Source organism: Cydia strobilella, chromosome 18, assembly GCF_947568885.1.
Source record: "Cydia strobilella chromosome 18, ilCydStro3.1, whole genome shotgun sequence".
Classification (NCBI taxonomy): Eukaryota; Metazoa; Arthropoda; class Insecta; order Lepidoptera; family Tortricidae; genus Cydia; species Cydia strobilella.
Genome location: NC_086058.1, coordinates 6087841 through 6113747, shown reverse-complemented (window position 1 = coordinate 6113747; position 25907 = coordinate 6087841). Strand labels below are relative to the sequence as shown.

The window sequence follows — 25907 nt, the reverse complement described above, 5'->3', positions numbered from 1 at the left end:
AAAAAATTATAATTTATTGAAACAAAATCTGTTTAGGTATATTTTATATCAATAGACAAATATGTACATTGTCAATACAACATACCTAAACTGCAAACACTTTTTAAGAGAAAAGGGGATGGCCGTATCTCCATACTATGTTAGTCCCCATTTTCCTCTCTGGATATTGACATTATGGAAAATATTTTTATATAATTGGATGTACATATGTATATTAACCATAGCTATGCCCCTATGTTTGACTATTTTGAAAATTAGGAGCGAAAACAGATTTCATACAAATTATTAAAAGCTTTTAACTCTTATAATAATTAAATATTCGAAAAAATCTAACATAGCTGTGGTTTATATACAAAAAATTGTGTCAAAATATTCTCAATAATGTTAATATCCAGAGAGGAAAATGAGGACTACGTTTGTATAAAAAGGCGATTTCGCGCGGGTCCTCCACTTTCGTCTTAAATCAATTATTGAATTGGTTAGAGGAAAGTTTAATGTAAGAAAGCTTTAAGAAAGTAGTAAAGACTTACCACAGTTGTCAATCCAAGTTTGCAATCGAGCACTGTCGCCAGTTGAGAAGCGGAACATCGACTTCTGACCGGTCAATTGCATTGGTAATACGAACACGTGGGCGACATTTTTCTGCATTACTTCTGTTTTCGAAAGCGTACGGTACAGCGTATCAAATCGTAGCGGATTTTCGAGTCCAAATCCAAGCCAGGTCGTCGTGAGTGCTGCAGTAATTGTCGGAGTCCTATTAATTGCCAGTCGCGTATGTGGAATGTCCGTCAAAAGTCCGTTTGAATGCCAGGTCGTCGATTGCAATTATTGGTTGCAGGAAATTAGTAAATAAAAAGGTACTTAAGGTGCGCGTTTGACTCGGAAACCAAGCGAAGTGAAAACTCCAATAACTTGGATTCTGTTTACAAACAAAGTATTCTTGCGTTTTGATAATGCAGTAGTGAAAGACATTGCGCTTTGCGTTTTTAATTTGTATTTTAACATCAGGCCTACTTTAAAACACCCATTTAGATTATATGTATTCACCGGTCCCTTTTTTACATTTTGTGATAATTTTCGTAATTTATAACTTATACGTAATTATTTGAAATCAAACATAACATCACACCTTAAAAACGAGATAACGAGAAACAAAACGCAGGATAGATGGATGAAACGGAACGCGAACGCACACACTCGTCCCGTTTTGATGAACATAAAAAGAGGACCTACCGCGAAGCACGTTCGACGTGTTGCCTCTCTGTCGCACTTGTAAATTCGTATGTAAGTGTGACAGGGAGGCAACACGTCGAACGTGGTTCGCGGTAGGCCCTCAGGGCAAAGTATGTTATCTTCATGCAAGGTGATACAACGCACCGCGCGCGGTTTGTATGTGTGCGCGACTTGTATCTATGGTCGCCGCACGCACACTCAAACAAAATCTCGACCCGCGTTTCTCAGTGCGCAGGTCGGCTCCATCTAGTGACAATATTCAATATTATTTGGAAAGCCCAAAAACTGTCGCATGCTGTTACTTATGTGTGTTTACGTCGAAGACGGTCGCCATATAGTTGTGATTTATAACTTTCTAAAATAATGCATTGAATTCGTGCTTTTATTGATGTTTGTATTTAATTTATAATGTTTTGAATTAATGACACTCTAAATACCATTAATTAAGTCTTAATCTGTAGGATAAAAATTTCGTAATGGTCGATCGTGACAGTTGGCGCCATCTATTGATATCGATTTGAAAATAATTATAACGCCTTCGGGATGGGAGGGCATGACCCCAGTTAGGTAAAGTTTCGATGCTATGTCTCACAGCAAAACGTAGCTAGTTACTCATGAAATACAACTATGAAAACGGATTCAATATAGGCGATATAATCCGTTTTCATAGTTTTAGACCTTATCCTATTGTAACAAGACTTACCAATAGTCAACAGTGTCCACGATGGTTCTAACATTACACAGTGAAACAGCTAGTTATATTTTAGCAAACATGTTGTTACGATCGTTCACGACGTGTGTTTAACTTCCAAGTGCCAAGTATAATGTGCGATCACGTATAGGACAAACAGCACTAGGTACATGATATTTTTTGTTGATTCATCCTGTTCCTTAATTGTGAGGACAAAACGGGCTAATTTGAATAATGATCTAGATATCAACTAGATATCCACTAGCTATGAAACAGAAACGATAACGACATATTTAAGAAAGTCATGCCAAATTTGACATTTTCGCGATTCCGAATGTCCTCTTGAACGATCTCTTAGACATCCAATGGATATCAAATGGATATCCCAAAACGTCACAATAATTGTAGCGTGAAATGGCAATTAGTTTCTCGAGTCGAACTGCAAAAGAGTTCTAGTTGAGAACTAAACTATAACGTGTCTATTAGATTTCGTATTGTTCTCTTATCTAGTAATTATCACGTTGTTCGAATTGACCGAAAAGTGTCCATACGGGACCAATTTCATTAAAGCAATACAAAAGTCAAAAATTACATTATTATATTTTTTTTACATTCTTAAAACATCCAAATATGGAAATACGAATCTTCCGCTAATTTGCGCGCTGTGGTTATTTTTCCATTCCGCACGCCCGTCCCCCGGGTGAAGAGGCCACTCCGTCTCACCCACGGTCTCGGTCTGCTAGTGTGATGGGGACCTTTGGACCCGGCATGGCTAAGAACGGGTTTTAGTTTCTAATTTTTTATATTTCTTGTATTATAAAATAAGATTCTTTCAAAGTATTAAATTTCAATAATTAATGAACTAAAAAATTATATGTACCTATTACTTTCATAGTTAAAATCTGAGATCCGTACTTCCTACTCCGGCTTGAAAACGCTTCTTATTACTAAATGAATAAAATGATACATAACGTGCCGTCATCACGCCTAACTATAGCTGTGTGTAAAATTACAAGAAAATTGATATTTTAACTTTAAAATAGTTTTGCGTTTAGACTGTATGATAAGATAAACACTATTACGGGGGATACGGGGTGTTTACCATGTATATTTGTTTTGGAATTATTCCGTGTAGATACGTGCAACTGTGCCAAAATATCGGGAACTCGTTAAAACAAATATACAAGGTAAATAGCCCGTATTCAATAGAATTTATAGTGTAAATGACCATATATTATTAGCTCGAAATAGTAGAAATATATGGTGGTTTATTTTTTAATAAAAGTAATTCGTTACATTTTTTTATTTTTAAGTTAAAAAAAAAATTGCCTTGTATTTTTTAATAATTTCCATATTGGTTTATCTTTTCCATTTTATTGTGATGTCTATTTATAGGCCCGCTTTAGATTATTTAAGTTATATTAATGTTTTTTTTTTTTAATTTTTATATTAAGTCAAGTCCCCGGCAAGCTCGGCTGAATTGCACCTTCCCATACAAACGTAGTTCCGCTCTCATTTTAAAACTACGTGTTGGATTGTAATGAAACTTTGGACATACGATGACATGAGGTACATATATCTAGGTCTGATACTAGTTTATATAGCTCCAGTTTATGAAACAAACGAAATAAAGCAAAAACAAGCTTTGTATGAAAAACTTAAATTAGCTGTATTTTTTTAACTATGGTATCTGAAGCTACATAAACTAATTACAGACATATACTTTATCCTATTGTAAGTTTCAGAGCAAACTAGCTACTCGTTTTAAAATAAGAGCATAACTACGTTTGTATGGAGAACCGAGCTTGCCGGGGACCCTTAATAAATAAATGAAAATTTGCCTTGTAATTTTTAATTTTTTTTATGTGGGAGGTCAAGCCGCTCACGCATCGGCCGCCACAGTCACCAAACCCGCTGTCTAAACAGCAATGCATAAACCGTCTGCAATAGACGCAAAGGCCTGTGATGTTGAATTTTTTATTCCAATATTGGTTTTTCATTTTCACTTTATTACGATGCCTAATTTTATGCCCACTTTAGCTTATGTATGTTATAATATTCAGCATGACTCATCATCCCTTTTCTGTAGACATGCAGTTTGTTCGAACCCTTCGAACAATGAAGTGATTCTAAGGTCCGCGGAACCTGGAACCTTGACAAGACAATATGTGCTTACGCAAGAACAAATTGTATATCATCATCATCTTCCTCGCGTTATCCCGGCATTGCATCCACGGCTCATGGGACCCTGGGGTCCGCTTGACAACTAATCCTAAGAACTGACGTAGGCACTAGTTTTTACGAAAGCGACTGCCATATCTGACCTTCCAACCCAGAGGGGGAACTAGGCCTTGTTAGGATTAGTCCGGTTTCCTCACGGTGTTTTCCTTCACCGAAAAGCGACTGGTAAATATCAAATGATATTTCGTATATGTTCCGAAAAACTTTCTTACAATTTGCAAGAACAAATTGTAAATAGGTAATTACTGAAGTGACCCTTCGAAGTATTTAATCTGGCAACAGACAGTAAACAAGTCAAATTATTAGGAATTTAGAAACCTCGACCAAGAAAGCTCACTTAAGAGCACCCAATTACTTCAGTATTTAAAATAATTAAGGTAATTACCGTCAAGTATCGGCAGTCAACACGTACATAATCGAACATATTTTTTCTATAAGACGTGTTTCCAGTAAGTCATATTATTATACTTATTTCCCAACACTTAAGAAGCAACCGCCGCCATAGGTAGTAAACTTCCAAAGCTTTAACTATATTTTAAATATGTTCAGTTTTATGCTAAGTAAATACCGCCGCCGAGTTCAAACACTATACTTACAATTTACATATGAAGCAAACCGCAGAATTAGTGTGTCTCGCTTAGTCTTTAAAATACCTAAAACTGCCCATAACATAATGTTAAGCATAATATGGCCATCTTTGAAAATGGTGAAGGTTGAAGTTACAAAACACAGTCAAAGGCAGCATAAAGTACCTGTGAAGATACATGTTACATCGGTACTAGTATAGTACATCCGCCAGTGATTATTTCTTGAACTATGTATGCCTAACTTACCTAAGAGTAAAAAGCTAGGTCATGTAAAAGAATACACTGCTGAAAGCAAAACGGCAATTTCACTGTATAGGGTTTTAAATTTTCGCACAGAGTTCAATAGTTTCTATACCTAATTCACTTTTTATGGGTCAGTCAGGTCAGTATGTTAGTTACAGGGTTCTTCTACTGTATCTCTTCTTCTTCTGTAAAGAACGGTCGTGCTTACTAGAAATTGCTACATTCAAAGGACGAAAACGCCGGAAAACCTCGTACCGAAACTGGTTGCGCAATATTTGATATAGTATTAGATAGTTGGTTTGATACTAAAAAGAGACGCTTTACAGTCACCCTGCAATCGATAATACAAAGTTCGGTAGTGCGCCCGAAGAGGCATCCCATTTAAAAAAGTATGAAGGGTCGCATTCGTTGGTGTCATGAAGACATGATTCTCCTTCATTGGTCTCCATAAATCATGAACATTGGCGTCAGTCAAGATTTTATATACGACTGTAATAAAAGGCACTGGTTTTTGGAGAAACAAAATGTAATGCCTTTTGAAATAAAACTATGAAAACGGATTATATCGCGTATATTGAATTTATAATACATCCCGACGTTTCGAACTCTTTACATCATTTCTCTTTACATTATTTTCGTTTTTTGTTTTTAAAGAGTTCGAAACGTCGGGATGTATTATAAATTCAATATACGCGATATAATCCGTTTTCATAGTTTTATTTCATGAGTAACTATCGCGGTAACCGAAGACAATATTATGTAATGCCTTTTATTAAGTCTGCCCATTTAGTTGGCAATCGACCACCGTGTTCTGCCTATAATTGCCATACCTATGTATCTCTACTCTGCAGTAAATGAGTGCAGTCATGCAGTTAAAGTTCAGCTCAAATCAAAACAACCAATTGTACAGTAAAATCGTGGCACGCCTCTGTTGTAACGATCGTGATGTGATTGCTCCATCGGCCGATATCACCAAATATCACGAACAGAAACATCTCTTGCGCATACGAATTCGTCAATTAAGGACTAACATATGTTTTACGTGAATAAGTGAAATTTTAAACGATTTTATCGACTGTACTCTGTACTACGAGTAGCATTAAAAGTAGCCAAAAAATCTATAGTAGAGTCTGGCCACAGCATCATGTTTACAAGTTTTTATTTAATTGGCCCGCTTTACATCCAAGTTTTTTGGCTCAGTTTTTGCTGTTCACTTAAGCTAATAAAATTGCATAGATACGTAACTGTGAAAGTTGGATGACAATGCAATAACATGACGACATTAAGGCGGTCTGACGGTGAATTCGGAAAATAGATATAGGAACTTTTTAATGACAACGTAATTCTATAGTTTCGGCTCATAGAATAGGAATATTTAGAATGGTTAATATATTTTTTTATAAAAACCTTTATAAATAAATACGTTTAACCCGTGAGTGAATGAATAATGAAAGTGCACAGCGTCTTCTTTGGCAGACTGTTTGCACCTACTGCTGTAAAATACGCACTATCAAATATATATACTTAATAAGATACCCATATACATAATATGAAGATTGAAGGGCCAATATTATATATATTAAAATTGGCATTAACTATAGAGGGCTTTATGTCATCATATGTTATTAATGTTTATGTATAAATTGGGTAAATGCTAAAGTGGCCCAATGTCTAGAAAAAAACACAATAAGTACAAATAAAATATACCTAATAGAAATGACAACATATATAAATATTATTTGGTGATGATGCAATTAACTTTTTCGCTACGCGACTATCATCTGACATCTAATCGGAAGGTTGATATCTGCGTTAGAAAACAAAACCCAAAGGGGAAACCAGCCCTTTTTGTGAATAATCGGGTCAGCTCTTACTCTATGATTCATTATTCATTGCAAACCAACACATTATTACATACACGATCATTACATTAAAAGCAATCTCTAAATCATTCCACGTGCGTGTAACTCGTGACCTGCTGTTCCCCTCACAGGAACTACGAACGGGTCAGACTGTCTGCTATTAGCATTTTAGTTGTCACTTGATCTCATTATGCAAAACGTGTTCATTTCAATATTAATTCAATTCAATTCAATTCAATTATTTAATTCGAATCATTTTGATCCATATAGTGTTAGTAAGTACAACAAGACTTAAAATTAATTAGGGTTAGTGACATACAATTTCAATAAAAAAAAATATATATGAAATAAATAAAAAGTTTGCCCTGTGTTTAAATGTTTCAGTATATTGTATTTAAAATATGTGGAGTAAAGTATTGGAACCGAGACTAAACTAGGTTTGGGGTATCATACACAATTTGGATTCAAAACAGTTCCGTCATCTGTCTTAAATACTTACCAAATTGTTTTTTTTCTGCATACAAGTCAATCATTATGGCAAAGGGTAAGTACCTTAAAAGCGTGGATCTAACACACCGACCTTAGTTTGGAATTACATACTTGTCGCACTTATTTACAAGTTATCTTGTTAAATCTTAAGGGACAAATATAGAAAAAACTTATCTTCTATTTCACTTAGGCACTACTCACATTGCGCCGCAATATCCAACTTCTGAGTCAAGACGTCACATAATCACGTAATTACCAGTGACATACGGCTTTCTGGCCTAGGCCTGCAATATTTTAAACGGTTTAGTGCACCGACGTTGCACGGCCGCTCATTACATCATATTAGCTGCGATGCGTTGCCCTTTGCGTCGCGTCGGTGCGGTTTGTGAATTTACTCAACTGTGGGGATGGCCACGTTGTCGGTTTTTCGTCCGCACTTCAAAGGTAGTGTGCCAGCGATAATGAGTACGCATCTAATAGTTAATCGCAGGGTCAAACACAAAACTATGTTCGTGTGTGTACAGTTCTGACGAACTCAAAAGTTTCTCATGTGGACAATAGTTAACAGCTCGTGGGCATATAGGTAATGATTTTATCATACTTATCCAAATAAAAGGAGTACCTTTTCATGTGGATAAGGGACAAATAAGAAAATTAACCTTTATAGCCCTTAACTTTTGGGTATGTCTACAAGAAAGACGTGAACACAGTTTTGTGTTAGACCCAGCATGTCGACATGGCGAATGGCAACCATAAATAATGTGTGAAATGTGTCACATAATTTGCAATTCGCAGACAAGTGGCCGTCCTTACAACGTAGTGTCAGGATTTTTTTAACTCTACCTATGTAGCTTCGTAATATGTATGTTTAATTTAAGTTCCTAGAGATAGCTCGAAAAATGTATACATGTTTATGATACTGACTATTTGTATTAACAGTTTAAGTGTCTTGGCATAAGTTGCTGTAAACTTATACTTGTGTTTGTTTGAATAAAGAATGTAAGAGTAACCTAATTATTATCTACACGCCTAGGTCCTATAATACCTGAAATTATTTCGTATTTTAATTTAAATATAACAAGCACGTCTTATTTATAATTTTGGTCAATAACCCAAATGTTTTTGACGTTTTGCTCACAAAATAAAAATCTAATTTTCTGCTACCTGATCTCCTCGAGCTAAAACGCATTCTTATTTTTCGTAACTTAGTTATATCACTTGCCTACTGGAGCGAGCTAATTAAGCCTGTGTTATTAAAAAAACTATGTATCTTAACAAAGACCTATGATTGTATAGATTAACAATTAATCTCGTTTCCGTTCTATAATAAGGAAGCAAAGCAACCTTAGCCACGCAAGCTTAGCAAAGTAATTCTTGGGCAGTTATTAGCACGGTCGAGCGGCCACCATCCTACCATATCGCACCGGCCAGCAATCATAAAGCACACGACGTTACTTTCCAACGTTAAAACACCTCTAAATACTAAGAAATAAGACACAAACGAAGAGCAAAAGCTTAATATCCATCATCGCTTTTTAAGTGAATGAACTATACAAATACTTAATGTATTTGTTCTAAGTAAATTACTTCAGGTATTGCTGATTATATCGAATGGAAGGATTCATTTTGAGAGCAAACATAAACTTTTTAAATGTCAAATATGACACGAAAGCGCAATTACAGTAGTGGACATCGTTTGCGTACCCAAGAGGTGTGTAGAAGAAAAAATATAGACACAGGAGTTATAATAGACATTTCTACTATTTTCAGACGACGCATATATGACGTTTTTGGTTAAATAACGACCGAAAAGTCAATAGAGATGTTTGTTGTTAGTAAAGTACCATGAATGGCTTGTGGGTACAACTGCCATTGGATTTCAATTAAGCATGGATAAGTTTTATTACAATGAATGGAACACACATGTCATGCTAAAAGCTCTAAACTGTTTACCTGAATATTAATGAAAAGGTATTGAAGTGTTTACTCTTACTGTTTATATAAATATTAATGAAATTTGATTCCATTGTTTTGAAAGGGATGGAAATTAAACATAATGAGATGGATGTTAGTCCATTTAAAAAAGATGAGACTTAAATTAGTCTTGTTGAGATTTGGCACAAGCCATGGAATTCTCCTAATTTTACATAGCTACTTAAATACGTAAGTATATTAATTACATATCCGTTTCTTTTACAGATCGCAGCGACCATGACACCTACAAGAAAGTATTAAGGTAAAACCCACTTATTCGTATGTGTACAGTGTACACTGAATCCAGTTATACAGATAAGAAAAATATTATTGTAATATGGACAAAAAAGACGAATCGGACTCGCATATGCACGATAGAGGTGTCAATTGTCCAAAGTATGGTTCTTTATAACAAGCTACTGGTGGCATTCATATATTATTATTTGTAAGTACCAACTCCAACAACAATTTTGTAGTCGATATTGAAATTAATATAATATATTATGTCATGCAGCTAAGTAGTTAATTTGTATTTATAAACCAAGGAGCAGAAGCAATCAAATTATAATCCGTTATAAAGTGCTCAATGTTCATTATCTTCAAAAGCTGGGTTTTTATATCTACAACACCCGCATACCATTATTGTTAACAAAAAAATCTTAAATCCTCATTAAATTTAATTAAGAGTTAAACGATAATGGTTTCTAATTAAAATTAAGAACACGAGATAGCATTGATGCAAAAAAATTGTTCATTTTTTTTTCTGGATGGTCAAGTGAACTGTCTTCTTAAACCACACCTTTGTATAGTGGTATTTTGTATGACCCCATATAATTAGGATAAGTAATCAATTATGTAATATTGTTCAATACAGAAAAATAACAAAAAATACAACAATAAATTATTAACAAAAGATTAATATTTAACAATCATACAGAGCAGATGTTATAAAACCTTAATAATCATTTTCCTTTTTTTTTTAATTGTTAATATCTATTTATTTATCAAAAATCTAAAATGTATATTGGCCGTGTGCATGAGACTGGCATCCACCTGACGGCCGGTAGAGCTTATTGAATATTGGAAAGATGTCATATGGTATACACATAAAATTGAGGTTACGAAACATATTTTTGCCGCATTTAACGCAATCATCGTTATAAATTCTCCCACCACGCATTTCGCATTTAGCCAATAATAACAAAGAAAATCAAATAAAGTTACAGTACAAATTAGAGCCTGATATGTAAAGTTATAGTTCGTATTTCAATTACCAACGATGTTTTATTGCATGCGATGCGTCCCACAAAATGATAGTTTTTAGGGTTCCGTACCCAAAGGGTAAAAACGGGACCCTATTACTAAGACTCCGCTGTCCGTCTGTCACCAGGCTGTATCTCATGAACCGTGATAGCTAGACAGTTGAAATTTTCACCGATGATGTTTTTCCGTTGCCGCTATAACAACAAATACTAAAAACAGAATAATATAAATATTTTAAGTGGGGCTCCCATACAACAAACGTGATTTTTTTGCTGTTTTTTTCGTAATGGTACGGAACCCTTCGTGCGCGAGTCCGACTCGCACTTGGCCGGTTTTTTAATACAAAGATTGCAAGAGATAAGACGACACATGATGTCACCAAGCACGCACGCGTCGGTCGCGTCGTGGCTATCACTACGGATTGTAACTTGCAGCATGCACACGACACGACGCATGCTTTCACCATGCATCGGTACACAACGACAGCTCATCTATTCTGAAGGTACCTTTGCCACGAATTGCTATCGAAAACTCGAAATAAGTACGTTATTATACTTAGTTGATACTCGTATCGAATAAACAGCTTACCATAATTTTGCGTCGATATACAACGTTTTTCGATTACATCTGTCTGAATTGTGGTACCGTAGAATTGTTCAAAATTGCCTACAATAGTATTTTTCAAAAAGCATGGGTACGGTAACAGATGTAATCTCCACACAATGTTTAACCTTAAAGCGCAAAATCTTGCAATATTATAGGACTCTTTGAAAAATACTACATGTCAAACATTGCCTGGGTTAAAAAACAGTTGTCTATATTTAGTTAAGTACTATTAAGTTTAATCAGATTCGCCGAAAAATGGAACATCACAGTGTTGGCGAAGGATGCTCAAAAGCAGCTGGACAGAAAAGCGCACCAACCATAAAGTTCTAGAGAAGGCAAAAGAGAAAATACAAATTACAAATTTATAGGTCCATACTCATACTCATACTCATTTATTTATAATAATATTTCATATTACACGTCACGACATCATACTCATATCGTCGTCATACTCCGACACGAAGGTAGGTATGGTCTATTGGGTGTCTCACACTTGTTTAGTAAAGAATCAGTTTTTTTTCAAGCCAGGCAATGTATGGCACGGTAGGCAAGCAAAGTATGGTAGTGGCTTAGTTTTATCGCCTTACATGGGTCTCTGAGCAGCTGTATAAAAGACAAACGAAGACTTACGCGTTCACTTGATGCTCGCGAAGGAATACAAAGTCGAGATTTAGTGATGCACAAACGATTCTCACTTACTTGCCTTTATATTCATTTTGAAATACTGCTGTTATTCATAAACGCCCTCAAATGGCTATACTTAACTCTTTTATCCTTATCTGTCACTATGAGATTTGTGTCTGTAATGTTGTAAAAAGATTACCCATAAATTAACTCTGTAGTAAAAAGTAACGATTGAATGAATACAAGTGTACTTAAAATTACGAGAACGCCTTTATATTTTCAGTAATTAAGGAAAGAAAAATTAGAACGAAATACTTTTAGGGTTCTGTTGGGGCATTTCACAAAAAGGTTTACTTTGTCGGGGACGTGACGCGTATGGCACCTTCATAACCCGCAGAAATCTGTATTATATACCATTAAATTTAAAGCTAAGTTATCAAACGGTATTATGCCAAATATCGGCTTCTTAGCTTAAGTAATCAGAAGAGTTAAAAAATAGCGTCAACGTACTAGACACTTTTCTGGAATGCCCCTGATATGCGTTAATTTAACTAAATTCGATGATGGTATCAGTTGATCATTAGATAATCCGATCAATCCTCAACATCAAATCGTCGATGTCAACTACACCGATGCACTTTATTCAATTGTAATAGAGCGTAAAATAAATTTTAACAGCAACCATAAAAATAGCGCCCGTGGCGACGAGCCATAATAGGCCATGTAATTGATACGGTCAGCTATGTATTTATCCCTTTATTAATTCATTTCGCGCGCAGTTTACTGTGTATTGAAAGCAATTATAACCAGGCATCGTAAACTGCGAGCGACATCGATTGAAGTACAAGGGTTGTTGTCAAGTCACAGTACGTCATTTCAATGGATTTCGCTCGCAGTTTACGATGCCTGACTATAACACTGCCCGAGGATCTGATAATAAGCGTCGGGTCTAATCCTGCTTGGCTGTGCATTGTGGCCCTTGGGCGAGCGCACGCGAGCGAGCCGAGTTCACTGGCAACTGGTCGTGCATCTCCAATATGTCTCTATCGTTCTTGCGTTAGAGTGAAAGAGGTGGAGATACAGTTTAGAGTAGTTATACGACAGTTAACATCTGTCAATATTTAGTACGAAAATTTAGGCCCATGTGTGTAAGAATGGCAAGTGGGCGTTCCCGTCTATCCGACAGTTAGTAGCGACCGACTCACTTTATGCACAGACTATGCTCAGTTGTTGTGTAAACTTCATGCTCGAATGACATTCACGTACGTACGCTCGTCTAACAAAAATTGATAATTAAATTTAAAATGCCGTATTGTGCAGTATTAAGCTGCAGAAATCACAGCGGTTTAAAAAATCTTTCACGTGGAGGTATTTCCTATCACCGGTGGTTATTTATTTAAATATAATCCGATAAATACGAAAAATCTGTTTCTATTGCATTATTTACGAATGTTCGTTAAGTAAATCTATATTTTATCAGTTAGAACTTAGAGTTCACAATCCTTTGTCACTATTCTTTACGTTTATCTGGAATATTCGCTATCCTAAATGTCAAATAACTTCGCTACTCAGATGCTGCGCAATGTCGATATTTATATCGATAAAGTTAAAGTTACGATATTTCAAGTTTGATGTTTGGTAGTTCGGTAATAAATTATTATTTTAGACACGTTTCTAATTATTATTTGGGATAATCAATGTCTTAGTAAATATGGCAGCTCTGGTCATCAAGCACTAAGTTAAGTCGGGGTCATTTCATGGCAACCTTTCAAACCTTCGTATTCCTTTATATAAGTTTTTGTTTTTTACACCTATCATATTTTCATCGTTAATATAATTAGACTAGGTACTTAATGCACTTATGCGTACAATGCATGCAATGTGCCATGAATAAACGTTTTATATTTTCTATTTCTTTATTATTAATTATTGTAGGTTACCACAAGATGCCGATATTAAAAATAAATGGGTCAATGCTACTGGGCAAGAAAATTAGTTTCCGCAAAAATATAGCACCATTTGCTAGGAGCATTTCTTAGAGAAAGATTTCTGGGGATAAAATTGCCATACATCTCATCTAGCGTCCACACGCCTAAAACTTAGTTACTAATTTAGTAATTATTAGTGACATTCGGGCTCACTTAATTAATAAAAAGTGTTCCGTACCACGCAAACTAGCGTGAAATATTGGAATTTTGCCGCCCCCCTTCCTGATTTGATAGGTCACAATCTTACAATCAAATCAAGTGGGATCGATGAGCCAGTTTCATGTGCTTTCACACCATACAATTAATTTGACAATTTAATCAGGTTGTCCCGTCTAGATTGGCCTTAAATGCTGCTACAAGTAAATATATTGTTAAAGACGAATACTTACCTATGTAAGTAATTGCAGATTTGTGATCACAAAATAACAGCAATACCGAGTTAATAGACCTTTAAAGAACTATGATTTTATCTGTTTGACTTTAAGATATATTTAATGTTCACATTAACAACCTAGTTGGTCAATTAATAAGAAACAAATTTCTAGTTAGATATTTGTTGTACTGTACTACATATTATTTTTCATACAATCACGATTATCACTACCTATATTATAATCATAAATAAAGTATCATCTAAATGTGTATATGTGTATGTGTACATACGGTAATGAAATATCAATACCTAACTGAACACACAAATATCGATAAAACACTCCGATTACACTGTCCCCTCCCTATATCGAATGGAACGATGTTCCAACGGTTAGCTACTCGCAGGCGTGTAGAGATCTCGAAAACACCAGTGTAACGTGACCGTGAGATCCGTAACAAACCATGCGTAATTAGACCTTACTTATACTGGTTTTTTAGCCCTTTTCTCGCCTGTAATAAGTAAGTGATTTTAAAACTATAAAATAACGCCATCTGGTGTTGAGTAGTTGTATTAGGTGAACGTTGAGCGAGCTTTTGTGAGATGAATGAGATAATGAAAGAGTCGTATGTCATATAGCTTTGACATTATAATTTAAACCGTCACTCATGTAGCCTACAGTTGATATTCGTTCGAGAAATGTTCACCGGTAATAACTTTTTGGTATGGAAAGTTGCTACGAATCAGAGCAATTTTGTAAGTGTGTGACGTATTTTAACGTGGCTATGAATGTGTGAGTTTAGCGACACTGGTTTTCATACTAAATAGGAGTCATTTCACATCCACTAGTTTATTAATTCGTGGTGTAAGACAACAATTTTTCCACCCGGTTATCGTTACTTTTAAATCCCCCACCACTTACTTCATGCAAGTGATAATGGGATACATTAGTTTATGACAGGTGCCAATAGCATACAAATGTGGACCTACGAAATATCCCATTTTTCCCACGCCGGATGTTGTCGTAGCTATAATACAATTTATAACCTTAAAACGAAAATTGTCATGAGATGACAGTTGTCAGTGTACCCAAACTATGTAAACAATACTACCTATACACACTTTTAACAATTGCCAATATTGGTTTTCCGGAGCTTTTGACTCGCCGACGCTCGTCAAGCGTTAGGAATGGCGCTGGTTATTCGTAGGTACATTTAATTGTAGCCTACCGTTTCTCGTAATGCTACGTTGAGGTCTCTATCTCTAGAACGAGTTGTGAAGTGGAATACGAGTGTTTATACGGAAATAAAATTAACTTACCGAAGTCATACAATAATGAAATCATAATCTGTCCTAATGTTATGCAAGCATGTTATTTTAATTTGGATTTATAAAGAGACTCTACATAAGGGTTCATCCAAAAAGTACGTCACAGCAACAGGGGGGGGGGGGGTGTGCCTATGAAAAAGTGTGACAGGGGCGGGCGGGGGTCTAAAAAATAAAATAAAAATGACTGAAATAGAGATTAATCTTTATCTATCAAATTATTTAACTTTATTACAACACCCTTACCCGTTGACACGTTGAAAATAAAATAATCCATAACTAAAAAAACTCGCCCGTCGCTTCTATAGCACTAGCACACAGTCACCGGTATAATAAACTTATGTTTTTTAACAAAATTCACCATTCACATTTTCCAAATACCTACGAGAACTGCGTAATTCTAACATACCAGAGATCAGTATCAAAACCAGGCATATCTAACGGTGATTGACGTAGGTGCTTACTTTTACAGCTTTTGCTGACCATATGGCCATAACTGTCAAAGTCAGTGACATGCCCGTTATCAGGGCGAGATCACGATACGCCTACCATTATAACTTAACCTCTATCTTAGTTATATGTATACGTGATTGAAGGTCAAACTTAGACTGGCTTGATGTGTGATGTGCTTAATCGTTGTGAATCGGTTTGATGATTCAGCGGTTTTAGGGGAGTAATAAATAGCTGTATCATGGTATAATGACATGTCACTCGAAGATCTTGTGGGGGTGATCTGTGTGACATGCATGTACAGTCAGCAAATTTAATTCGTAGGCCACTATACCTATAGAACCATGTCATAATGAATCAATTTGTTCACCTTCTATGACAGTGCTTATTTTGTCATGTACATAAATATGTCATGTTGAAGCGACAAGATTATATAGTGGCAGTAGGAATCAAATAGGTTGACTGTACCTAGTACTAACTGGCTACATAGTGACTCCAGGTCCTAAGTCCTAATCCGCGAAATAATTATTTTTTTACCACACCAGCTGGTAAAGGCTCTCTTGATTGTACAAAAACTGATAAGAAAGTTGCATTTTATTCACATGTGAGGCAAAGTAATCAAATGAAAATCTTGAGTTGTTTTCTTATGTTTGCTGGATAAATATTTAATAACATTCATTTTGATTCGATTTCCTTTGATTATGTTTGATATTTACAGTTATTATTTTCCTTGTGTTGGCGTGGTGAAAAAAATTGTTTCCCTCGGTGGCAAAATTTGTTAAACCCTTGAAACCCTCGCAACGCTCAAGATTCCATTTTTCGAACCACTCGCTACGCTCGTGGTTTAATTTTCGTTCCTTCGCTTGCTCTGCTATCAATATACACGAGAGGTTAAACAACAAATTTGCCCCCTTGTAAAACAAATGCCTATTGTTTGTTTCTTATTTAACTCTGATAAAATATTGGCTGTACCTATGTTAATTTATGTTATTGAATTGAGTTTTTTCAAAGGCAGGCGCATAATGTTTCTTTTAATCCTAGTTTTCATGCAATGTTACTGAAATCTGGGCGATTTACATGAACGTTACCAAAATTCATATTTTTTTATAAGATCAATATTTGTTTCGTCAGACTAAAAGCACGTACATGCAATTTTTCAGAGCACACGGATACAAGACTAATAGGATTAATTAATACAAGACTTGATAAGATTCAATACGGTATTAATAATCCCTACATTGTATAAAATCACATTTATAGTATAATTCCCTACAAGTATAAAATCATATTTATAGTATAATTCCCTACAAAAGGTGTACTTCCCTATTTTGTAATAAAATCTTAGAGGAAATTACTACGTACTTACAGTTGATTATTTTGCGACAGTGTTGCTTAGTTGCTACTAATAAAATCTAAATTAATTTATAGGCACTCGCATCTTGCACGGGATTAATAGATTATTGTTGTTAAAGCTAAAGTTAAATAAATACATTTATATGTATATTCTTACATTCGATCAAAATAAAAATATTAATACAGGCAATTACTAGTGACACCTAATCGAAGATAGTTATCAGTTAATTAATTGTTAGATTTACAAGCCATAGTTAAGAGCTTTTAATGTCATTGGAAGGTCTATATTAGTCCGCAGACACTCATTAATATGTCAACACCAGCATAAAGGTCCAATAAACCTTAGTGCGATGCGCGGGAAAAGTGGCAGATGGCAGATGTTAGAACTGAGAAGACCATTTATAAACCTTGGTACGATGCGCCGGAAAAAGTGGCAGATGGCAGATGTTAGAACTGAGAATACCATTAATAAAAACCGGCCAAGTGCGAGTCAGACTCGCGCACGTAGGGTTCCGTACCATTACGTAAAAATCGGCAAAAAATCACGTTTGTTTGTATGGGAGCCCACTTAAATATTTATTTTATTCTGTTTTTAGTATTTGTTGTTATAGCGGCAACAGATTTTTTTTTCTAATGCCGGCACTTCGTGCAATTGAGATAGGTAATTGTGATATTGTGCAGTGGATTTGGAGAAGTCATTCAATTTCAATCCGAGCGTTACATGAGAGAATGTGACATTTGATTACTATGTCATAATATATGGTTGTAAAATGGTAGACTAAGCCTAAGGCAAATTAAATACTGAAAAAGACGTGGGTGGTATATAACAAGGCGTCGTCGCGACAAAATAGTTACAATATTATATTATAACTTATAACGCGTTTTGAAGTAGAATACCTACTATATTTTTGCTGGATGATCTTCATTAAGTCATACAAACGATTGACCGATCAAGTGTTAAAAAAAGCCTAGCAAAAAATCAATAAGGCTCAAAATATAGAATCGCTGATTAAAAAATAAGCAGCCGTTAGGTGCTGGATTAATTCAGACTTACCTGTAAAAAATATAAAATAAATATATAGTAAGTATCTAGTATGGCAAAAACAGTAGAAGTTGTCGAGATGATAATTACTTTAAAATCGTAAATAATAATTCATTTAAAACAGCTATTCTCGTATTTTGTATAGTTGTGATTATAGTTTAATTATGGCTAGACTTTTTTATGACGTTCAAAACTAAGTATTTAGAAGAAGAGATTATTAGTCGTGATATTTTATGGTATATTTACGTTGTACTTCCATTTGGATTGTTTTATGATATCTATCAATTGATGCAGTTTTATATCTAAAACATGAATATTATAATATCACAACAAAAACATACCTGTGAAATAAGAGCCAAGTTCAATATTTAAGAATATGTGTCGTTGTTGACTCGCCGACAAGAGAATGGGGATCTATATGGGTGGCATGGGTGCCAAGTTCTGTGCTGTGTAGAAAATCCTGAAATTATAAAGGGTTCGACTTGGCTAGTTTTAAAAATTTTAGAAAAGTAACCAAATATAAATTAAATAAAAACGAAACAAAAAATAAGTTTAATTTGTACGGAACCCTCGGTTTTTTTTTATATACTACGTCGGTGGCAAACAAGCATACGGCCCGCCTGATGTTAAGCAGTCTCCGTAGCCTATGTACGCCTGCAACTCCAGAGGAGTTACATGCGCGTTGCCGACCCTGACACTCCTCTCCCTCGAGCTCTGGCAACCTTACTCACCGGCAGGAACACAACACTATGAGTAGGGTTTAGTGTTATTTGGCTGCGGTTTTCTGTAAGGTGGAGGTACTTCCCCAGTTGGACTCTGCTCTAGATCTGGAATGACATCCGCTGTCCTGTGCCCTACCACACAAAGCGAGAGGTCATTACAGTGCCCATGCCTCTCTTTTGGACGTAGTTTAAGGACATACCCGGTGGGCGAGTCCGACTCGCACTTGTCCGGTTTTTTTTAATTATGTATGGAGGACACTTTGTGATCTTGCGAATCATCATATCTTCGCGTCATTCTAGATACACTAAAATAAAGAGCGGAAACATAATATCTGGGTCCTGGGATGCGTCAATCAATATCAATCCGAGCGCCGTCGAACTTGCTCGTACGTACAAGTGAAATCACTTAGTTACCTGCATTGTACTTTGGTGCTAATCAAATATCACTTACTACATCTTAATTTATTCAGAAGCTTGATTGAATTTCATTCTCAACAATTACGTGGATAATTACGGTTTTCGGGAAACCCGTGTCAATATTGGCTCCACTTGATATCTCCATTCGATCGCTTGATGTCATAATCTATTTGATTTGTATTTGCGTTTAGAAACCGCGTGGTTGAAAGCCGTGTAGGAATCGAACGTACGATCCGGGTAACTGTAACGGAAAATCAGATATAATCACGCAAAATAACGAATATAAGAAAGAGTATGTAACAACTCAAATTAGCCCTTTTATAATCGAGTTTTGATTTTTAGGAAAAAAATCACAGCAGGCAGGCAAGGCATAAGTCGTCAATTCACATTTCTGTACCAATAGTACAAAAAAAAAACAATACCACCAATACCAATAGTAATAAAGCCATATATGTCATTTGGAAACATTATTTTTGTCTATAGTCAACCTGACAATAAATAGACTATTTAGCTTCCAAGTAATACAATGCTATACCTACTTAAGCACCCGCCCCGACCACAAGCCGGCTCGTTCGACAAAGGCATTGCATTCATCGGTCTCGCACATATGGAGCATCACCAATCGCATTTTTTCGCCACATGCATTACCGCACAATCCATTACGTTACCGAGATAATGCCGGCATTGCATTCCCGTTGCCAACCAGTCAAACCAGTGTAAATGTGACTAAGATCCGTAACTACTACATGTAATCAGAGAGCGCAGTTATTCTGGCCGGCTTGAACGTTCAACGCATCTGCGCTTCGAAGTAACATCCCTGGCACTGGCAGTGTATCCAACCACAAATGTGGACCATTAGCTGCGCATGATTCCGAGCACGCGATCTAAGTATGTCGTCGGGCGTGTGCGCAAGGTATGCGGTTTTTTACATCACATCTGATTGACCAGAAGCCCTGTCATATTTCTGCGAGGAAATGACTAGAGGTAGATTCGCATGTCTGCGTTTGGAAAGTTTTATAATGGTATGTAAGTTAGGCGTAAAGAAATGTCATGGTTGTATATTTATTTTGTTGTGTGTGATGGAGGTACCGAAAAAAGCCTCAGGAACGAGAATTCCCATGATCGTGTAAAGAGTAGAAGCAAGTACAAATGCAAATACTGGCCAGGATACGATGATGGGTACACAAATATTATTTTATATTGGTATTATATTAACGTAACTGAATACGGCCTGTAGGTTATACGTGATTCACTCAGATTTAGATCGGAAGATAAGTTTGTTCCGTGCTCAATCTTCTTGTAAGTAGCTGGTATTCTTTTTTGTAATTTATTTTCCTTATTCTAATCCAAACACACAGGTGTTATCATAAGTACTATTATGGCTTTATGTGTTTGAAATGTACGTCAAATTACCAACCTAAATTGAGATTGATTTACTATAAATTCCTAATCACGATTTTAAAACAGCTTATCAAAATTTTGCAAGTGAAGAAAGAACTCTAATGATATGTGCATCTTAGCATTAAAGACGCCGCGTCGACTTTCAATAGATAACCTTAATTTAAAGCCTATGCCATCTGATGTATAAGTCACTAGACAAAAAACAGGTGAAGGCAGGTCTTTTCATAAGCCACAGCAATATATTACATCCCACTAATAGATATTTGATTAACAAGTGTGATAAATCATAGTTTTACTCACCTACTTGATGCATAACTTGTTAGCTATTATTTTGCAATCTAACTTTTTTTGTTATGCCTTTCATTGAATATTCATTCAAACATTCAAAGTAGTTGTCTATCACTCTTATTTTTCTTTAAATATCTATCATTTGTGGAGAAAACGAGGGGAGGCATTTGTCCAGCAGTGGGACATCAAAGTAGGCTAGTAAAAAATAAAATAAAATCGACCAAAAAAGATGAAGGAGGTAATACCTCCGAGATATTAAATAGTCACTAATTTTTATGGCTTTTGAGAGGCTTGTCATATTAATGTCTGTCTTATTTTATGTTAATTTAATCGGCTAATATATCGAATGATTGTCGATTACTTGAAGCATTATCGACGGGATATTGTTATTGTAGCCCGGTACCATGCTCGCAAAATGACAGTTTTTTACGATAACGTTAGAAGACAGCAGTCCTATCACGCGCAATATGATAATAACCATTTCACGCGCAATATGACAAAAACCGTGCTAAGCCCGCTGGTCGCGATTTGGCAGTCTTTTAATATAGCATCTAAATAGTTGCCGTCGGAATATCGCGGAAATGAGCGACGCCCGTGTGTGTGCTAATAGAAAATATGTTTCAGAAACTTACAATTTAAAATAATCTGTCTACAAATTGACGATACATCAGAGGTACGTTTAGTGGTACGGATTGTACACTTGAAAGACGCTCGTGTGTTTAAATAGTGTAAAAAGTGTCTAGACTTTGACCACGCTAACTTTGCAAAAACTTGACAGTAAAAATGCATACATATCCCTATAAGCTCCATACTTGACGTATAGCACTTGGCATGAAAACTTAGCGTGATCCGACTCTAAGAAAGGTCCAATTTAAAAGTCTTTCTACAAATTGTCGTTCAAGCATCAGAGGGTGGCGTGATGTGATTACAGAGCCTGTGGCTGGCTATAAACACTTATTGTATATAGCATATAGCCTAGCCTGTGGATCGTTCAGAGGCTCAATTACGGCTGCACCGCGTCGCCATGTGACAGATACGGAATTGCAGCAAATTGCGTCTAAAACCGCCGTCTTCGCACACGAACGCCACATGTCGGCGACATTACTGTGATTGTGGCAATAGTATAAAATTGTCGCACTGCTTTCTCTTAAAAACCTCGAACGTGCGTGATTTCGCAGCTAAATTAAAACAAGTACTTTGTTAGAGGTTGAAAATTCGCGCGCCAGTTCTAGTCCGGCTAGAATTTCAGAATCAGCCGTGCCAAAATAAAATATTGCATTGTGTGAAATTGTAAAAAATGCTAATTGTTATCCGTAGCGTTTCTAAAGACCTAAGTGGGGTTGTTCTACATTTTTATTAGTTAACCGTTTATAAAGTACGCGGCGCGACTTTGTTATATTTTATCATGACTGTGGAATATTAGCTTTGTTATATGTTTAAATAAATAAATAAAAATAAAAATTAGGGGACATCTTACCTCAACCTAGCCCCAAACTAAGCAAAGCTCATACTATGTTAGAAAAAAAATTGTGTTCTACACACAAATAAATGCCCTTACCTAGATTCGAACCCAAGACCATCGCATCGGCTTCACAGGCAGGGTCATTGTCACTACTCACTAGGCCAGACCGGTCGTCGTTTATTCTCGAATTCAGAGTACTATTAACAAACTATTAAGTACTAATATAACATTTAAAACTTTCGCGGTTTAAACACATATTAAATCACATTTATTCACATTCGCGATAGACCCGTTTCTAAATGTGATTTAATATGTATTAAGTACTAAACCGTAGAGTTAGGTATAAACAAAAGTGACTGATCTTGTCAAATTCTTCTATAGTTGATCAAAATATTTAGTTTTTTGGGTCATTTGTAATACATAGATAACAATCACAATAGCAATCGACAAATGCGTACACTAGGCCTGGCATTAGGAGAAAAACTTATTTATGTTGAATGGGCAATTACTAATTGACTATTGTATTAGGAAACAAATTAAACAATGACGTCTCCTGAACATAATGCTTGTCTCGTTATGTGCATACGTTGATATTTTTATTGAGTATTAACTTGTCATTGTTGTTAATAAAGACTTAACCTTTAACTACTGGGGTCGTTGCAAAAATATTTTTATGACAGTTTCAATAAAGTTCAAATTTCTTCTAAAGTCTAAGAGCCGTAGAAATCATTGACTTTAAGATTGTATTGTCTATAACTACATACCTTATGTTTGTCTGATTGACGGTCAATGCGAATAGGTACAGCTAATCCGTGACTAATGAATCTAATGATACTTATCAGTATCGTCATCATGGTATCTAAACAAAAGAATGTAATGTCAAGGTGCTTATTGAGTGACATATTATCTACTTTTACAATTACATTGGGTTTGGTTACTTTCTTTTAGGTAAAAAACCGGCCATGAGTATTTCGGACCATGCTGAGTTTATGGTTTTGTAGTTGCCCGGTGATCACCACAGATAGACGTAAAAGGTGTTTTTGTAGATAACTATGGATATAATAAGCAAAAGGGGTCACGGTCTTTTTCTAGAGATTGGGTAGCAAAGCAACTTTGTCATATTTTCTGTGTAACTATATGATCCATTTAAGAGGTAGATACCTAGTGTGCTGTGTAAATTATGGAAGCGACAAAAAACACAATATTTGATTTAAACTTTCACGATTTTTACTCATTATTATTTACAACGACGGGACTTAATCGCGTAAAATAAGTATTAAACCCACCTCCGACGTTTCGAGGACGGCGTTGTCCCCGTGGTCTCGGAGAAGACTGGCTAAAGTTGACATCAACATCTTCTAGGCGCGCGAGTTTTTCGAACTACCCGCACTTGGTCTTGTTTATTAACTTGAACGTTTTGCGCACTAGGGATGTTACCGGGTCGACACACAACACTCACAATATTCGATTTTTCAACTTTCGATATTTGGTTTCGCTTACACTTACTAATGACTGGGTTCCATGTGGATGAGATCTTAAAACCTTCGTCTCGATTGAAATTTCTATGTTTCTTGATTTCAATGGCTTCACGGATTTTTCTACTATAAAACCCACGATCTGTAGAAAGTATTCTAGGGTTGTGAAGCTCAATCCAGTGGTTTGGCCCTGACTCTAGTAAATGCTCAGCAACAGCAGACTTGTTCACCTGACGGTTCTTGACAGCTGCGATATGTTCCTTAACTCGCTCCGCAATGGTACGTTTCGTTTCCCCGATGTAGGAACTACCACAACTGCAATCGATCTTATAAACGCCAGGTGACTGGAACGGGATAACGTCCTTCGGTGACCTCAGGTTTCCTGCAATTTTGGATAAAGGAGTGTATACCGTCTTTATAGAGTACCCCTCAAGTACTGTGCCAACCTTATCCGTTATTCCTTTCACATAAGGTAAAAATGCCGGTTGCCTGGAGACATCAGGACGCTTCACTCTTGCTTTTCGTCTGGGTTGCCACTTTCTCACCTTATACCCGTTCCACCTAAGTACCTCCTGAATATGCGACATCTCGCTCTTTAAATATTCAGGGTCACACAGATCTTGTGCTCTGTTCACCAGCGAGCTGACAACTGATTGTAAGTGTCGGGGATGGTGGTGAGAAAAAGCGCTCAAATACCTATCCGTGTGAGTTGGCTTCCTGTATACAGTATGCGTCAGGGTTCCGTCGACTCGACCAATCACTTTGACATCCAGAAAAGGCAAACTGCGCTGTGATTCTAATTCATACGTGAATCTTATCTTAGGATGAATTGAATTCAAATATTGGAGTAGTTGCTCCACTTCCTGCTTTCCACCTTTCATAACACAGAAAACATCATCAACACATCTCTTCCACAACTTTACTGCCCATGGCTGCAGGTCTATACTGGCTTCGATATGCTCCATCCAGATATTTGCCAAAACCGGTGCTACAGGGCTACCCATGGCCACACCATCGATCTGGAGGTAATGCTTCCCATTATACAAAAAATAGCTACCTTCTAAGCAGTTTCTCAGCAACACCATGACCGACTCCGATATTCCACCATCGCTCAGTTTCCCTCTGACCACTTCAAGGCACTCCTTTACGGGAACATTGGTAAAGAGCGACTCAACGTCGAAACTCACCATGATGTCGTCCGGTTCCAGCGTTATACCCTTGAGAATGTCTATAAAGTGACGAGAATCCTTCACAAAAGATGGCGTCCCACCTACAATTGGTTGCAATACCGACGCAACATGCTTCGCAAGATCGTAAGTAGGAGATGAGATTTGACTTACGATAGGCCGCAAAGGCACGTTCGTTTTATGTACCTTCGGCAATCCGTACAATTTAGGTGGTTGTACAATCTTAGGTTTGTACAAACGATTGAAGACATCTTCCTCGAACAATCCTCTGTTGTCTCTGATAACAGCCCTGATGCGACGAGTGACCCTGGCAGTAGGATTGTATGACACAGACTTGTAAACGAGACCGTCATCCAGTAAGTGTCGTATCTTGCTATCGTAGTCCGTTGAGTCCATCACTACAGTGGCGTTCATTGTATGTGTAGTGCAGTGTTGTCCCGTGATGATTTTGATTTACTCGATCGGATAACCTTTGAGCAAGCGGATCGTATTTTTGAGTCGAGTAGTGTTGTGCACAACAAGAAATATGACAGACTGTCTTGTCGATATGGGAAAAACGTGAGTGCGAGTAATTATCACGGCGACAAAACTACCACCACAGTTGTAAATTTAT

General features: G+C 36.4%; 3 protein-coding genes across 3 annotated transcripts in view; 2 read left to right on the top strand and 1 right to left on the bottom strand.

Annotated features, from left to right (window-relative positions):
* Positions 1–25907, top strand: part of LOC134749439 (DNA-directed RNA polymerases I, II, and III subunit RPABC1) — a 215448-nt gene that overhangs the window by 130063 nt on the left and 59478 nt on the right. The window lies entirely within an intron of this gene.
* Positions 1–25907, top strand: part of LOC134749445 (uncharacterized) — a 104932-nt gene that overhangs the window by 19580 nt on the left and 59445 nt on the right. The window contains exon 2 of the mRNA XM_063684381.1: positions 9546–9582. The gene's annotated coding sequence lies outside the window, so the exon portion shown is untranslated. The remainder of the gene's footprint in view (positions 1–9545; positions 9583–25907) is intronic.
* LOC134749659 (uncharacterized) lies at positions 19641–25708 on the bottom strand. The gene is made up of 2 exons (XM_063684675.1): positions 24804–25708; positions 19641–19722 (listed from the first exon to the last, which is right to left on the bottom strand). The coding sequence occupies exons 1-2, from the start codon at positions 25706–25708 to the stop codon at positions 19641–19643; spliced, it is 987 nt and encodes a 328-aa protein (XP_063540745.1).